This window comes from Synchiropus splendidus, chromosome 13 (assembly GCF_027744825.2).
Source record: "Synchiropus splendidus isolate RoL2022-P1 chromosome 13, RoL_Sspl_1.0, whole genome shotgun sequence".
NCBI classification, from domain to species: Eukaryota; Metazoa; Chordata; class Actinopteri; order Syngnathiformes; family Callionymidae; genus Synchiropus; species Synchiropus splendidus.
This window is the reverse complement of record NC_071346.1, coordinates 17,366,534-17,384,641: the sequence shown is the minus strand read 5'-3', so window position 1 is coordinate 17,384,641 and position 18,108 is coordinate 17,366,534. Positions and strand designations below refer to the sequence as shown.

General features: G+C 40.7%; 1 protein-coding gene across 1 annotated transcript; it reads left to right on the top strand.

Moving 5' to 3' along the window:
* The first annotated feature begins 1,478 nt into the window (after positions 1-1,478).
* Positions 1,479-14,088, top strand: exoc3 (exocyst complex component 3). The gene is made up of 16 exons (XM_053883274.1): positions 1,479-1,612; positions 2,160-2,318; positions 2,813-3,032; positions 3,376-3,548; positions 4,483-4,695; positions 6,325-6,503; positions 6,571-6,687; positions 9,477-9,594; positions 9,857-9,982; positions 11,187-11,287; positions 11,873-11,983; positions 12,191-12,332; positions 12,830-12,952; positions 13,036-13,197; positions 13,260-13,381; positions 13,613-14,088. Exons 2-16 carry the CDS (start codon positions 2,175-2,177, stop codon positions 13,806-13,808), a joined length of 2,247 nt encoding a protein of 748 aa, XP_053739249.1. The 5' UTR covers positions 1,479-1,612; positions 2,160-2,174; the 3' UTR covers positions 13,809-14,088.
* Positions 14,089-18,108: the final 4,020 nt, after the last annotated feature.

Below are 18,108 nucleotides of genomic sequence, written 5' to 3'. Positions count from 1 at the left end.
TTCCAATCATTGGTCTAGCAACAAGACAGCTGCATTTCTATCAGTGTTAATCTGCAAACATAAAATGGGCTCTAAATGGCGTCACAAATCACTGAAGACAATGTTAAAGATAGAAAATAGTGAATAAAAAGCTCCTCTCCTTCCTTGTTTGATGATTATAATCCAAAAAGGCAGCATCATTCTGGAAGGAGATATAGATAGATAACATAGATACATACACTCACTCACTCAATCTGATCCAAAACTGAAAGAGCATTCACTCTGCGCTTCAGAATAAGGAGTTCTCCAGTTTCCACGACCAGAAGGCGCTTATCATATTAAACAAATAACAACTTACTCCGAATCATCACATTTTGCGCTAAATTCTCATTTAAAATCCGTGCATTGTTGTGTGCACCCTTTATAATGGCGGCTATTGGGTTCGAGTCTAACGACGTTTAGAGTTTGTTTTTTTTTACCTTGATGAGAAAAATGAAGAGTCCACAAAAACACGACCAATTAACGCGACCTCCACGCGCACACCTGAGTTTAAGTAGTCGCTCCTTCCTCAAGGTGCGCACCGCCTACTGATTTCGGGCTTCTCCAATCGTCAGAAGACTTCCATCGTAGCAGTTCTTCTCTTGAACACAAGGTGGCGACGTACACCAAGAGTGTCTTCCAGTTGAGCATGGTGGATGCTGTTTTTGTCTTTATTAAATGTTTTTTTTCTTCCATCTGAATTTATTTCAACATCGTTGATATATCTATATATATATCTATATATATATTATCAACAGTAGTACAGCAACATTTTTGTAGTGACCTCTTATAACCGCACACGTGATATCGTTACATTAAAACGGGAACGAATGTATGAATATATTGAAAACAAAGTAATGTAATAAAAAGAGAGCGAGATAGAGGGTGAGATGCTAATTAAATATTAATTTAGGATATGTATTGATGTCCAGTATAATATATTTTAAAGCACACATTGTGCTCGTCCTTTGTCTGTCTTTGTTTGTAGTTACTTCATTTATTGATATATTCACCAGTATTGTATATAAATTGAGCGTACTGTAGGTTTTATTTTAAAAAACAATTAATCATCATTTAATAATAATAATAATAATAATAATAATAATAATAATAATAATAATAATAATAATAATAACAATAATAATAATAATAATAATAATAACAAGAAACAGAAGGTAATTTACATCCAGATAAGTGCCACTTTCTGCCATTACGCTCTTTTACTGCTGCTACTTGTGTATATATTATTTATTAGTTCCTATTTGTTGTTTTCTGCATGCTTGATTGTTTTTGATATGTTCTTTTTTACATTGTTTGCACCAAGGGAGTAGCGTTCAAATCTCGTTGTACACTGTACAAGGACAATAAAGGCTGTTCTATTCTATTTACAAATGTGGACCATTAGTCAACGGCAGAGGGCAGTAGTGACGGGATTGTCCGAAATGCTGCCATTTGAACAACGAAGAAATCGAATCAGCTGCTTCTGGGCGGAGCTCTTCAAAAAGCGGATGTAGATACATTTCACCAACAAAAATAATAACTCACCAATTTTTCTGCCGTCTATTTTCGTTTGATTATCTCGCATTGGTAGCAAGTGAGTAACATCCACGCGGGACTTGTATTTTTTGCTGTATTTGTTGTTGTTGCCATATTTTCGCGAGCTGACATTATTTAGTATTGTATTATTGTATAGTAGGACAGAGAGACTGTGTCCTGAAGCGAACACTGTATTTCGTTCGAAACACGATGTTTCGGTCATTTATGTTGGTTCCTATTGTTCGTATTTTTGTAATTTGATGTTGGCTTTCGATGCGGATACATACATTTTGCGGAAGGGACTGGTGTAGTCACCATGCACTGGGTTGTAGGTGTACAGATACATAACATAACTGGGCCCTTTCTTTTACCAGGTCCATTCAAATGTAGTGTTGACCTTTGTATGTAGTATTTCCCCATAACACTATTCTGTAGTGGTTGCGTTTTGAGTCCTATAATCGTGGTCAGCCAGCCCAAGTTTAACGTGATGTCGATCGATGACTGTCTTCAGTCATATTTTCCCAGTCAGGCATTTAATCCTGAACTGATTCCTCAGGTTTCTTGGTGTTGATGGATCACATGCATGCGGGTATTTGTGTTCCCAGGTTGAGAGCGTGAGTATGGAGGAGACAAGTCGTGAGGCAGTTGCCACGGCTGTGCAGCGTGTGGCAGGGATGTTGCAGAGATCTGATCAGCTGGACAAAGTGGAGCAGTACAGAAGAAGGGAAGCCAGGAAAAAAGCGTCTGTGGAAGCCAGACTGAAGGTGAATTTTCTTTAAACATGGCTGTTCAGAAGTAAGAATGAATGAATGAATGAAAGAATGAAATGTGATTGAAATACTTTCTGACTAACACTGAAGTTGTTTATATTTGTTACTCAGTATGTAGGGAATGTCTGATATGTATACGCAATAATATTATTGCTATTATGAATTATTAACAATTAGTATAGTTATGATTACGGGAAGCATGTTTACCTAACAATACTTCCTCTGTGCCTAATATAGCGCACACATCGTTGATGGTGTGATCAAAGAAACATTTGAATTGCTAAATCTAAGCATCTTTGTCCACCACAGCTGGCAACCAATTCATTTTTGTTCCCACCATAACAAAAATGTACTTTTTGATGTGTTGAGATGTATGGCGTAAAGGCCCTTTTGTGGGTTATTGTTTCAAAAAAAGACATTTTGTTGTTTAAATGTGAGAATGAGGACGAGTGTTCTGATTAAACAATTTCACACCTCCTGTTACCCAGGCTGCCATCCAGTCCCAGTTGGATGGAGTGCGAACTGGCTTAACTCAGCTGCACACTGCTCTGGTGGATGTCAAGGACATCCGGGGTTCCCTGGCTGATGTGAACAAAGACTGGAGACAAAGCATCAACACCATTGAGAACCTGAAAGACGTCAAGGATGCAGTTGTTCAACACAGTCAGCTTGCCTCTGCTGTAGAAAACCTGAAAAATATTTTCTCAGGTAGATATTGCAAAAAAAGTGTGTACAGTTAATAACAAGAAAGTGCCATTGTTGTTTCATTTGAAATTATTTAAAGTTACATGTTCTGATAGTTGTCCAAGAGCATTACATCTTAATGAGTCTGTGACTTGACTCTCCATGACTCTCCATTAATACAGTGCCACAATCATTTTATGGCAAGGTTTGATTTCTGCTTATCACATACATAAAAAAAACAACTTAATTTTAATGCAAGTATACAAAGTGATAGCGATTAAAGCAGAATATATTCTTTAAAGGAAAAAATATAGGCGGTCAAGAATGGGATTTGAAGACAAGTGAATTCCCTCTTGTGCTTGTCTAGTACCTGAGATTGCAGCAGAGACCCAGCAGCTGATTGAGCAGGGGGAACTTCTGCAGGCACACCGGAAACTGATGGAGCTGGAGTGCTCACGAGATGACCTCATGTACGAGCAGTATCGCATGGACAGCAAAAACACTAGTGACATGAACCTCATTTCCATCTACTTTGAAGATGTAAGTACAAATTGACACAAGCCAGCAGTGGTTTAGGTTAGGCCCTGCTAGATGGTTTCTGTATATGAATCACCAGATGACCTGCTCTTATGGCCCCTTTCCTAGAACTGAATAGCTGCCCCAGCCTGGTTCTTCCCATTTAAACAGGGCCAGTATGCAAAGTGGGAGAGGTAGAGACGGGATCAGTTGTGAGGGTTGTGAGAGTTACAGAAGCAGGTATAATGTTCTGTGTGGGATGCGATTTAATCATTGTTTGGAGTTTATGAAATGATTTGGTAATGATCACAATTATTATTCCAAATATGACCTTAAGATTTGGTCTGCAACCACAATGGTAAAAGTATGAGTCTACTAAATAATTTATTGCAAATATGATTACTACAATTTTACTACATTGTTCACTACAGTCAAGGCCAGAATTACGGCTACACTATATTAACAGTGTGATCAATTTTAATATTGAAATCTTGACCTACTTGTGTAATTGTGTAAGAATGATTGACCAGTGTTCCGACAATTATTTGACTCCTAACATTGCTAGCCACTGCGGCCTGATAGGCAGTTGCAGTTGACATCAGATCAGTACAGCAGCAACAGTTATATGTGTGTTAATGTGGTATTTGTATCATGAAGCATTGTGGTGCATTATTCTAATCACACATTGTCGAGAATATACCTTTTGTCATTCGGTCCTGTTTGCTCAGTGTAGTGCTGGTAACCCTTCTAGCTGCATAACTCCTGATAAAGAGATGGTCTAAAACATTTAACAGTTTCGTAAGTTGGTGGTGAGGGATCGATTGAGAGAGGATTGGAATGGAAGAAGAAATGTACTGTATTTATGGGAATCATAGGTGTGCTAATTCTCATGTTGTGTTTTTTTCCAATGTGCTTCTTACTTCCTTTTGTCTTCTATCATTCTGTGTTGTGCTTTCAGGTTAAATGTCTGTCAGAAGAGCTAGCAAAACAGTTATGGATGGTACTGCAGAGGTCCATGGTGACAGTTCGTCGAGATCCCACTATGCTGGTGTCAGTTGTTCGCATCATTGAGCGTGAGGAGAAGATTGATCGCCGCATGGTGGATCGGAAAAAACAGTCCGGCTTCATCCCGAGTGGAAGACCAAAACGATGGAAGGAAGAAATGTTTAAGGTAAGCACTTAGATATGGATGTCAGGTTTGATGCCACGGTCATGTTTAGGCGTACATTGGAGGGGAGTACCTAGGTTTTTCCCGATACAGGTGGCTTTGATGTATTTTTATTTTATTTTATTATTATTATTGTCTTTTTAATAAATTGTTATTTTTTATTTCTCAACAGTCCAAATATACCCATTAAGACATTATTATTATTATTATAGCACTGTATGAATCTTAAAATTGTATGAAGTACGTGTAAAACAAGTTTGTAACTTTGTAAATTAAACAATTTAACATGAGAGGGAAAAAATGAGACCAAACCTTAAAGAAGTAGCATGAACAATTTAAATAGACAAATAGATATTAAATGTTGCAAGTCCATTACCTGACTGCTAATAATTATATTGTTTTATGAGTCAGTAGTAACTCACAATACATGTAGATCTACATTCTCAAGTCTCTCCCAACTGACCTATTTCGGTGCCAAAAGTTAAATACATGTACATGAAGTCAGAAAAATGCAGTTTATAAATTAAAACTTGTGGGATCAGACAGTGATATGGAACTCTCCATTAATGGATTCATTTGTTCCTTGTACCATGTGACACATTCCCTGAAATTTTCATCCAAATCCGTCCATACGTTTTCAAGTTATTTTGAACTCAAACAGACGAGCCACAATGCCGCTGAAAACATAAGCCAGTTGGCGGAGGTTATAAAGACAGGTTTAGTGATGCATACAACATAAATACAGCTTCCTCCTTGCTTGCTTTTTGGATCAAGGTTACTTTACAGGTTACTTTAGTCTAGAACACTAACTTCACACAATTCTTGTCATGTGATTTTGTATGTTTCCCTCCTCCCATCTGTGTTTTGTTTTTAAGAGGCCTACATTTTATCTGAAAGTGTTCTACAATATGGCATACAGTGTTGTATTTTTACCCATAATTATATTTTATTTAGTATATTACATCGGATAAAACCTGCCTTAGTAGTTTAGAGCTAACCATCCAAAACAATTGACTGACCTTAACCACGACTGTGTCGGTCCCCACGAGGCAGTATAAACAAGCCTGTACACACACATGCGCACGCATGCACATATGCACACACAGACATATATGTTTGTTTGAGGACCTGTCATTGACATTATGCTTTCCCCAGCCTCTCCCTCATAATTTAACCATCCAAATGGCTAACCTTAACCATGTCTTTGAACCAAACTTGCACCCAATTATAATACATTATGTAGCTGTTTTAACCCTCTAAACAAAAGGTCTCAAACTGGAGCTCAATGGATCGCAGTGGTGCAGGTTTTTGTTCCATTCAGTCGCCTTTTCACCGATCAGGTGTCATTGTTTCACCTGACACCTGATTGGCTAAAATGCGTGTGCTTGTCTGGTTGGAACAAATAGCCACACTCACTGCAACCTCCTTGTGGATCAGTTTGAGACCCCTGCTCTAAACCGTGAGGAAAGGCCAAAACGTCCTTGGTTCTCACAACTGTGGCAAAACGTGCTCAAACACTATACATTTTTTTTTCTGATTTCTGACGTAGTCTATAGTTGGCATGCAAAAAGAAAGGCTTTTGGGGAAGATTATTATTATTATTTATTTGGGTTTTGTGTATTCCTCCTGTAGGTGCTGGAGCGTACCGTCAGTGCAAGAATTGAAGGAACTCAGGCACTGACACGGGAGGCAGATAAAATGTGGCTCGTTCGACTTCTGGAAATAACCAGGAAATACGTTGTTGATGACCTAATTGTTGTCAAGAACCTTATGGTTCAGTGCTTCCCGCCACATTACGACACATTCAACAGGTAAATGCATTGTTTATGTTGTATTTTTAAATCCCTTAATTGCTCCTCTGCACAATCGTTTCCACAGGTTTTTCCGTCTCTACCATAATGCGGTGTCCAGTCGAGTCACAGAACTGGCCTCTGATGACCTGGAATCCAATGAGATTGTGTCCTTGCTAACATGGGTTCTCAACACTTATAAAAGGTACAATTGCTGTTTACTTTTCTTATATTCATGGGTGTATATGGGGCCTGTCTGCGGCAATATGTATGTGTGGATTTTACGAATTAGTTATCTGGGTTTGTCTATTACTGTCTGTGCTTCTGCAGATTTATCAAAGCCATACTAAAAGAAATATTGTAAGAATGAAGAATGAAATTACATCTTAAATGTCTGTCTAAGCCAGACGTACTCCTGGGTTAGTGGTAGAGATGGGCGATATGGACAAAAAAGAATATCATATTATATGTTGTCATTTCAGCGATAATGATAATTATCACAATAAATACATTTTCATTCTATTCCATATTTGGACACTAGATTCTCTCTTAAAACTGTTTTATGATGAAACTTATTAGTGGACTCCAACATCATTACTTGTTTATGTTTAATTATAATAGCTAATGTTTCTCCTCTCTCGTAGAACCCGTTCGTGTCAGACAAACTGCTCTGCCAGCATTATTTAGGGGTTAAATTAAGCTGCCTGTCTGCTGTATCTCATGTCTCAACAGTTTACTTTAACTATGGACCTTCTGGACACATTTCCTACGTGCCCTTGAAGAAACATTAGATGTCCATAAATGATAATTTAATATTCTATTCTCGAAATCATTATCTAAACCAGGGGTGGCCAACCAGTCAGAGGCTAGGAGCCACATTTTTTTTACTGTGTTGCTGAAAAGAGCCACATCCTACAAATATGTAAGGCTGTAAGGCTCTCCTCACACAGCTGGTCACGACACTTAGCGGCAGTATAGTGGTTAAAGCACATCCCTGTGTGTCACAAGGTTGCTGCTTCGCTTCCGGCATATGTCTCTTGTGCATGTATTTTTAAAATTCATATTTTAAAATCTGAATATCAAGTGGCGTAGATAGAAATGTGTGCGCCATTTATTTTACTTATATCTTTTTTTTACGAGCCTCATGTCACCAATAACATCACCCCAGTCTGTGTTGCAGACTGGACAGTCTCATCTTCGCTCCACTGAATTAAACACGACTCCACGATGATCAACAATGAATATTAGGTGAAACACATGCCATACGTTTAGTTTAGTGAATGACAAAGTGAAATGTGGAACTAGGTCATGTTAAATCGTGTTGATCGTGGATCTGATGACAGTCTTAGGATCGCGGCTCACATCGGCATTGAACGTGCTCTGAGCCGGGGGGCGGAGGCTTGGAGCATGTGCAGCCAGGTTTATTGTTTGTGTTCCAAAGTTAAACTCATGTCACAGTCTTTGAACAATATTTTGATATTTTGTTGGAATAGCTCTTACTTTTTCGTCTCATTTCCTGTATAAACAATCATCTGAATAGCAACTTGACCAAAATGGCAGCCAGTTCGTGGCTCATTCTGTAAAGAGCCGCATGAAAGTGGGCAAAGAGCCGCATGCGGCTCGGAAGCCTCAGGTTGGCCAGGCCTGATCTAAACTGTCAGTCCTTTGTTTAGTGTGATGAAAAATCTTTTAATTTTTTTTAATTCTCAAGGTTGTTGTCTTTCATTGGCATGTTTGAAGTTTTCACTAATACTTGGATCTTTAGAATATGTTGATGGTCCCTAACTGATGCTGGGTCGTTGCATTAGCGCTGCCTGTGAGAGTGTGTCTGCCATCAGTGAACCCTGATAGGGATGCGGAAGAGGACGCCGCTGCCATTACTGGAGCGGATGCCCGTCCAATATCCAACTATTTTCACCATGGTGTTTCAGAGAGGCGCCAGCGCAGCGGGAGACCTGCATTTGTTAATATGAACCAAGGCAGACGACCCTGTGAGGGCCACACCGGTCCAGAGACTCAGAGTCGACCAGTGTCATCATCAAAATTTCCCTGTATTAAAAATGAGTTTAAAACTACAATCGTGAACCAAAGTCCACCAGACAACGTGTCACACGCCGGTGTCAGCCGTCAAATGCAGTGGAGCTGGAGAGCAAGACACAGTGTCATGGTCTCGTGTTCACGTATGGAAGTCCAATGCAGCGATTGAGCCGTGTGTTTATCGAATTTATCGTCAGTACATACATCGTCAGTTAGTGGTGTCTGTTTAGTGGTTCTTAGTGGCTGTTCTAACTTGGTTGCTGAGGAATCAAACTCACCAAGAGCTTTTGTATTGTATTGCTTACAAAATAATGTATTGTGTTATTTCTGTCTAAAGGGTCAGCAGAATAGAACGTATTTGGAAGTGGTGGCTACTGACTACTAAGTTTTTATTAGGTCTTCTGCAATCACTGAACACTGAAGGCATTGCAGAGAATTTATGAATTAATCCGCTCAAAATCCCTGAGAGAAGCCCAGTTTGCGCGATGACAGGTTGGCTCCCCTGCGCATGAATAGCTTTGGCCCGGTCAGATTCCACTGTGCCGCGGGGTCGACAGTTTCACTCTCCCTCTGTTTCAGATCCTGACACATTGCAGTAATGTCCCTTCATTTGGCTGGCTATCAATCCACTATAGTTCCACTGTTGGTCAGTCTCAACGTGGACATACACAAGGCCTCCCCCTACTGGAAGCACTGTGCCCCACTGGATTAACGTGATTTAAAAAAATAATAACAATTAATTACCATTAGCACAATAGTTTGACCCATAAAAATAGTTTTTATAGTCTTATGGATCTCTCCGTCGACATCCATGACTTCTCTGGACAGTCTGCTCCATACATTTTTAGAGCTCACAAATATTCAAAAAATAAATAACTCAATAAATAAATATTCCTTAGACTTGGATTGTTTGACTGGTCCTAAAATCTGACTTTTGGTCATCACTATGTGTTACAGCACTGAGATGATGGGTCATCCAGAGATTTGCTCAGAGTGTGATATCAACCAACTGGATCCCCTCCTGCCTCAAGAAGTGGTGGATGAACTTCTCAGCAAATACATTCAGACGTTCAAGGTAAGAAGGAGGTTATGGAACTTATGATGGACTACATACTTTTTACTATCATGCACATTTCTCTATTAAAATCCCCTCATAAAGGTGAGGGAGCTTGATCTCCAGTGTGATTATGCCAGTTCAATTCACAATCAGAGTTAAGAGACCTGCTTGATGTGAGTTTCTTCAGAGGTCGATAAAGCGTCATGAAACAGCACAACTCAGGACTGCATATGTTTCTTTTTTACGATGAGTGTTATTTATTTATTGGTGTTGTTTTCAGTCTAATATCACCGGATGGCTGAGGAAAGCTCTGGACACAGATAAGAAAGACTGGCAGAAAGAAACAGAACCTGAAGCTGATCAGGATGGGTACTATCAGACAACACTACCGGCCATTGTCTTCCAGGTAACACACTTACCATTTACTTCGTTTGATGCGTAGGGGCAGACTTCTAACCACTCTCTTCTCTTACTACGATGCTCAAGAATATTCCGAAAATGCCATTTTATTCTTTACTGAACCTAGTTATTCCTGGTCCACATTTTCTTCTCTGATCTTGATATTCCCTTGACTCTTCATTGACCTATATTCCAGTGTTGTAGTTGGATCAAAGCTTTCGGCCCCCTTGATAAGCACTTCCTTGTTTTGGCATTCCAAAGCGCTTGTTCATATTCTCTTGATTACGTGCCAGTGGGAATGATTTGCCTCTTTGCATTTGGTAATTTATCGTCTTGCTACTGCCCTCTCAGCTACACTGGGAAGAGAATGTGTGCATCAGCCATTATTTTCTGGAACCCATTTCTCTTTGCCGTTTGGTTGTGTCTGCCAATGCACAACATGGTCAAATGGGTCTGATCTGCTCCTTTAAATAGTTGTTTTGCTCTGAGAACTTTGCTGCCCTGAGAACCTTGGATTTCATTTAATCCTTCTGGAATTTTCTCAGTCATAGTCCGACTGAATTGTCACTTTGAGATCCCGAATCAAAGGACAGGCCGAATATCTCTCCACAGTCCCAATGATTCCTTCCCATACACAATGTCTGAGCGTGGAAGTCTCCTGTTTTCAGCTTCACTGCACCTTTCGCTTGATCCACCTTCAGGTTCTCAGGTTGTGGCAGTGATAGACAGGGATTTTCTTACACTGTTGAGACTCTGGAGACACACAAACAACCTGCAACATTGGGGATGTTGTTGTCACACAAGAGATGATGTTCCATGTCCTGGAATAACCAGTATAGAAATCTGTGCATTGGATGGGCCACCAAATCCTATGCCCTCAATTGGTTCACAATCTCCAATATGGCCCTCTGACAAGAAGGCAGCCATCATCAGACCTCACCAACCCATCATGTTGGCTGAAGCCGATGCATGCAAGTGGTGACTTATTTGTCCCTTCTCCTGACCTGCTTTCAGGGTGACTTTTTTGGGGCAACACCAAAGGAAAATAAATGTTTTGGCACTCAATACTCACTAGCACACACTCATAGTCACCACTAACTTCAACAGGTACAGAACCTAAGAGCTTATTTTCTCACCATCAAACAGTGGCTCCACTGAACCAACACCTTGTGTGGCGGATATAACATTACTCTCTATCTTTTTTCCCGCAGATGTTTGAGCAGAATCTGCAAGTTGCTGCACAGATTGATGCTAATTTTAGGGAGCAGGTGTTGAAACTCTGTTTGAAGCAGATGAACACATTCCTCGTCAGGTATGTTTCAATGATTCAATGAGTCCCCACGAAACATAAAAAATGTTTGTGTGTGTCAAATAAGATGAAGACCTCAATATAAAAATCAGTGTAGCCAACATGTAGCCATCATGTGTATCTATTTAACCATTTTAAAGCAGATGTACAATGATACTTTTCTGTGACTCTCCTGACACTACACAGACAGCTGCAGACTTGTGAATTCTCAGTAATATAATCTAATCTATCTGGTTTTGATGCATGACAAGGTTTGTGTCCTTAAACATTGCTACATTGCGATGTTTGATGGTGCAATACTTTGATTCACTTTGTAACCCGTCTACGACCCCCAATTGGGGAATAGGGTAGAGGAGGGCACGTCACCAGACGTCCCAAGCTGGACAAGCACACATACATTCAATTGACATTTTTTGTCATGAAGGAAGTGTGGATGTGTCTGAATTGCACACAAATGAGACATGTCAAGGCCCCTGTTGCATTGACTGGGATTTCAACCGATATAGTTTTGACACATATGGAAAAGTGGCTCATGAGGAATAAATCAATGTTTTTGACTGGTGCTTTGTGTTCATATGTTGTAAACAGATACCGAGAGGAGGCTGTGATGTACAAAGAGGATCATCTGAGGGACCGACAGCTCCCTCAGTGTTATGTGCAGTATATGATTGCCATCATTAATAACTGCCAAACATTTAAGTAAGTTATTACATGTCATCCACCTTAGCCTTGGTTCTGCTTTTCAACCTTGTTTGTTTGTGTGCAACAAAGCCATGGACATATTTTTTTCACTATTGGACTAAGGGACAATTGCATTTGCACAATTTCTTTCTGAGTTCACGTTCATAAACGTCTTCAGTCACCAGTCCACACTGTCGCTTAAGAGTGACGCCTCTTTTCCATCAGGGAATCCATCAACAGCTTGAAGAGGAAGTATTCTCAGTCCTGTGAGACTTATGAGAGTGATGTTGCCATGGAGAGGACTCTCAATGATGTGGCCAAGGAAGGGTGCCAGTTTTTACTTGACGAAGTGTTCCTGGATTTGGAGGTGGTGTCACTGTTTCCATATTTCCAAACCATTTTACTGTGTTTTGGGTTGAACCCATGGCTGCAGTTATTTTTGAAAATGTACTTGTACATTAGTATGAGCTTCCCATTTGCACCACATCAGTTACATTCACAGAAATTCCTCTCTCTCATCTTTTTAGCTTTGTTGTTGATCGCTAACTGTTCAGCAGAAAGAACCAGAGACTCAATGATTTTCCTGACCAAGATCCTGCATTGTCAATGTATTGGGATTCATATTGAATTGTGCAAAAACATTAAAAATGAGACAAGACTACCTATAATATATATATTTTTAAAACAATCCTAATTATGTGCGATAGCTATGTAGTTCAAGTATATGCAATAATACAAAATGTGATGATGAAGGCTAAACACTGGACTTCACAGTGGCAAGTTTAATTTGATTTGTGTAGGTCCAATGGACATACTCATGATAAACGACTGCTATTTAAAATAATGAACTGTTGTCATATTCAGCACCATCTGAATGAGCTGTTGACCAGAAAGTGGCTTGGTGGGTCTCACGCTGTGGACACCATCTGTGTGACTGTGGAGGACTATTTCAATGACTTCAACAAGATCAAGAAGCCGTTCAACCAGGTGAGTCACGTAAAATGTCCCTGCCATTGTGCATTCGTTGGTACTTGGTACTAATTTCTGAACTGTGCATGTGATGTGTGCAGGAGATGACGAGTGACGCCCTGCGCAGGGTGGTGGTGGAGTACCTTAAAGCGGTCATGCAGAAGCGGATCACGTTCAAGAATGCCGACGAGCGCAGGGATGGAGCTGAGAGGATGATTAAGGAGGCTGATCAGTTCAAGTTCCTCTTCCGAAAACTGTCTGCAGTGAGTTTGGTGTTGTTGTTGTTTCACCCAAATCATCAGCTGATGGTGTTAAATATGTTCAGGGTGATGACACAGACCGTCTGTGTGGTGCCATTGCTGCTGTCGCTGAAGTCTTCAAGCTGACAGACCCAACTCTGCTCTTCCTGGAGGTCACCACGCTGGTGTCCAAGTACCCGGACATCAGGTAGTCATCCCATTCCAGGTTGTGAAATGTCTAGTGTAGTGGCTATCATGTCTGCTTCTACACGTACAAGGCCCTGGGCTCAAGCCCCAGTCAACGTCAGGTGTGATAATATAATTCTTGACCGCCATGACCTGTATCCACTTTATATTTAGTGTTTGCTTGCTGACTGAGCTCTGCCTGGTCGGGTGTAAATGGTTTGTGTGGTTACTTAGTCTCCTTAATTCCTTGCAGGGAGGATCACATCCAGGCCATACTGGCAGTCCGTGGAGACGCCAGCCGCGAAATGCGTCAAATGATCATTGGAACTCTGAACGAGAACAAAGTCTCCTACTCTGGCATTACCCCGGCAATCTTCAAAGACATCAATGTGCCAACCATCACCATGACGACTATGACTTCCATGGCAACAGCCAAACTACTAAAATAAAGCCTCGCTCAATATTTAGACATGCACTTTTCTCAAGCCACTTGACCCAATGTCCGTGTAGTTCCTTCACCATCTTTTGTATTCCCCATTGTTCAGCTAACAATAATGCTAATTTCTAATTGTGTAATTGATATTTGTATATGTATTCATGTATATTTCTGAATACAAGGAGAAGCATCCACTAAAAAGTAATGCTATGGTCATGAGGAACGTTAGTGCCAAAATAAAAATACAAAATTAATAATAAGTGAAATGTGACAATAACTGAATAAAAATCTCATTAAATCATTTGATTAATTACTTTGGAAATGGGAAATGATCCAGTTTCACCTCATTTGTCCGGAGATAGAGGTGGGCGATATGACATCAATTCATGATGTTATATCATTAGTTGCTGCCGATCTACCAACATCAGGAAGTTACTGTACATGGATTCGGTCGCAGTCTTTCTATACACTACAGATCTATGCTGATGTGTAGTGTGCTGCGCCTCTCTTCTCACAAACACTCAGTGCAAAGAAGGTGGATAAAATGTGCAACTTGGAGTTTCTTTTTAAGCCTGATTCGCCTCTAACTTGACCACACTCCTTCACGATGGAATGCAGAGCCAACGGAGCTAATAGATAATGTGACGTCTCACTTCAAAACTTCATTGACTCTCGTAGTTTATAAAAGTTTGTTTCGTGGTTTAAGAGTTGGCTAGAAACTAAATGCAGCAGAGATAAAGAATATTTATTGTAATGAAGATGTAGCAAAGCTGGGACTCACCGAGTGACGCAGACTCAGCAGAGTCTGGGTCTGTGTCACTCGAGTCCTCAAGGTTAGAAGCAGAAAGCAGTAATTTCCCAAGCCAGAATACAATCATACAAAAGAGATTTTGATAAAATTGCCATATTGCCCACCCCCTTCTGGAGACTTTTAAAACAAATTCATTTATGTATGCATGTATGCATGTAAAAGATACATTCAATAGCATCAATGTTTCACAAATTAAAAGGGATTTTTTTACAGGACTTTCGACGAAGCACAATTGCACGTTGGCTGAGGTTTCTTTGGTGTTGTGCCTCAGGACTTTTTAAATTGACAAAGTGTGCCGTGGCATGAAATAGGTTGGGGAAAAAAGTGCTTTAGACCAGGAGTCTCACGCTCCTAAAACAGGATGCCGTTTCATCATCGGCCACTAGGTGTCCAACTAGCGTGAGTGTGGCCCCAACAGGGCAGTCTCTCTCAAAACGCTGCAAACATTGATAATAACACCAACACCATTACAATAACCCTCCAGTGCAAGACTGGCACCATTGAGTGTGATGCACATTTGTGTGGATGACCAACTTTGTGGCACCTTTCTGATGCTTGTGGTCTTGTTCAATAGAGCCTTTTGGTGTCTTTAGGTGGTTTGCTTTTCAACACTCAAGTGGATTTAAAAACAACTGTTCTAATAATGCAATTAATGAATTACTTTCCTTTTAACTATCTAAATGCTAATGATGAACAAAATGATGTAAGATGTGCACCAAAATCACAGCACCCGTCGCGTCCAGCCTCATCAAGACTTTGCCTCTGGTGGCCCCTGAGTTTAGAAGCAGAACCCACTGAGCTGTGCACCTGCTTCTCCCAAGCCTACGCATGACACTCAGTGGCCAAACGGTGTTACTACACGGTTTTTGAGCATAGTGCCCTAGTGCTCAAGTGTCCTCTTTTGCCTAAAATTATGATCGTTATATGATCCAGAAACTTAACTGAGTGAGGGATTTAAGCAAAGAGTACAGTACAAGTCTGTGACCTTGAAACTCGAACCTTCAAGGCAGTGCAGTCAGTCCTTTTATTATTAATTTTAAGGTGGATTTGAACAGCTGGTGCTGATGATGGTGCTGCACGGAGATTTGGATGGAGTGCAAGGTATGTGGGCTACAACTTTGGACTAAAATGTCAACTGCTCAGACAATATATGTCTTGTTTGGCACGAAGAAAAAAAACAATAGGGAAACAGATGATGCCGCTAAATTCATGACACCACTGCAGATGCAGCGCTGATTTTGTACCTTCCTACTGCAACACAAAGTCAATGTCTGTGTGTTGAAGTCTTTCCTCTTTCATCCATCCTCTACTGGCCGCAGGTGTATAAGGTGTATGCAGACTGTTTTGACCAACATTGGTGAAAGTATGGGCCGCTCTCAGGAGCTCAGTGAATTCCAGTGTGAAACTGTCATAGGATGTCACCTGTGCAACAAATCCAGTCATCAAGTTTCCTTGCTCCTAAATATTCCACAGTCAACTGTCAGCTTTTTTTTAACAAGAAAACAACAACTCAGCCACAAAGTGGTCTGCCATGTAAACTGACGGAGAGGGGTCAGCGGATGCTGAGGCGCCAACTTTCCTTCAGATTAGCCCAAGTACTGTACGCAGACAGCGTCATGTTTCCATGGCCGAGCAGCTGCATCCAAGCCATACCTCACCAAGTGCAATGCAAAGCGCCGGATGCAGTGGTGTAAAGCAGGCAGCCACTGGACTAAAGAGCAGTGGAAACACCTTCTCTGGAGTGATGAATCACGCTTTTCTATCTGATGGACAAGTCTGGGTTTGGAGGTTGCCAAGAGAACGGTACATTTCGGACTGCATTGTGCCAAGTGTGGAATTTGGTGGAGGAAGAATTATGGTGTGGGGTTGTTTTTCAGGAGTTGGGCTTGGCCCCTTAGTTCCAGTAAAAGGAACTTTGAATGCTTCAGGACACAAAGACATTTTGGACAATTCCATGGTCCCAACTTGTGGAAACAGTTTGGAGCGCGTCTCTCTTCCAATCTGACTGACCACCAGTGCACAATGCATGGTCCATAAAGACATGGATGACAGATCCTGGTGTGGATGAACTTGACTGGCCTGAAGAGTCCTGATAGACAGCTTTGGGATGAATTAGAGCAGAGACTGGGAGCCAGGCCTTCTCCACGTCACATCAGTATGTGACCTCACCAATGCGCTTTTGGAAGAATGGTCAAAAATCCCTATAAACACACTCCTCAACCTCGTGGACAGGCGTCCCAGAAGAGTTGAAGCTGTAATAGCTGCAAAAGATGGACCGACATCATATTGAATCCTATGGGTTAGGAAGGGGCTGGCACTTAAGTTCATATGTGAGTCAAGGCAGGTGAGGAAATACTTTTAGTAATATAGTGTAATTTACTAAAGATGAAATTGTCATTGAGGCTTCATGACACAGTGTCCTCATTTTCCTAACCACACGAGGAGTTTTCAGTCAGTCCAAGCCTGAACCACGATCCGTAGAACTTTATTAGGTTTAACTGAACAGTCACCTTGGAAGCAAACACAGCAGTGACGTTTAGCAGTGTAACAGTAATACCAGTAGTGATTACAGACATAAGACATATTGTAACTAAGTAGGCTTTTGAATTGAACTGAAATGATTGCCGATTTAACAGCGAGTTGTTGAGGGACTTCATTTCAACTGAAAACTCAGAGTCAGAGTTAAGGCTCCTGGCCAGTTGTGTCCAGGGAGCTGGAGCTTACTTTAATTGTCGAAAATAGTTCTGTTGAATACATTCATTTATAAATAACAAAAGCATTGATGCACCATAAACAACCTTAAATCATATTCGTTTAAAATAGATAACGTGCGAAGGCTGTGTCTTTTGACAGAAATAATTCCGCTTTTGGGTCGGTATTTTATTCAAAATAAGACTGGAATTATACTCTCTTCATACTTAGCCTTCATATCCGGCATGTTTGTATTTTGAAGCGTTGAAATCACTTGAATCGGTTTACACGCCCACGACTTTCTGTTACCCATAAATCCCCGCGGCCGTTGCCATAGAGACAGTCTGACAAGACTATCGGAGCACAATGCATTCTGGTAAGGCGGGTTTCCAGAATCGCTCAGATCAGCGCAGACGTCATCACCGACGCTGCCGTCCAAAACTTGAGACAGGCGGTGGAGCAGCTTCTGACCCACTGCGCCCGTCGGTCCTCCGCCTGGCTCCCAAGGCATGCTGGAGCTGAGAATGCTGTCAACAACTTTATTGGTGAAAGTTCAAAAGAATCATCATTCGATTATGACCATCATTTATACTTGACATGGCAATAACGTACCTCGAATTTTGCCCTTCTTGATCCATTTTAATTTACATGCATGATGGCTCCTAATCTGGATTTTTCTGAATTTACTTTAATCATAACTCAAAGTTTCATGCTGCAGTGAATGCATAGAATCAAGCTAAAAAAAGTAGCTATAAATGTATATGGCACTATATGAGGTATATAGATAGATAGATAGATAGATAGATAGATA

Bases quoted from the DNA above. Each gene is read 5' to 3' on its own strand.
- exoc3 (XM_053883274.1), top strand. From the start codon at position 2,175: ATGGAGGAGACAAGTCGTGAGGCAGTTGCCACGGCTGTGCAGCGTGTG. The intron at 3,549-4,482 runs GTAAGTACAAAT...TTGTGCTTTCAG, and splicing joins TTTCCATCTACTTTGAAGAT to GTTAAATGTCTGTCAGAAGA. The intron at 6,688-9,476 runs GTACAATTGCTG...TATGTGTTACAG, and splicing joins GTTCTCAACACTTATAAAAG to CACTGAGATGATGGGTCATC.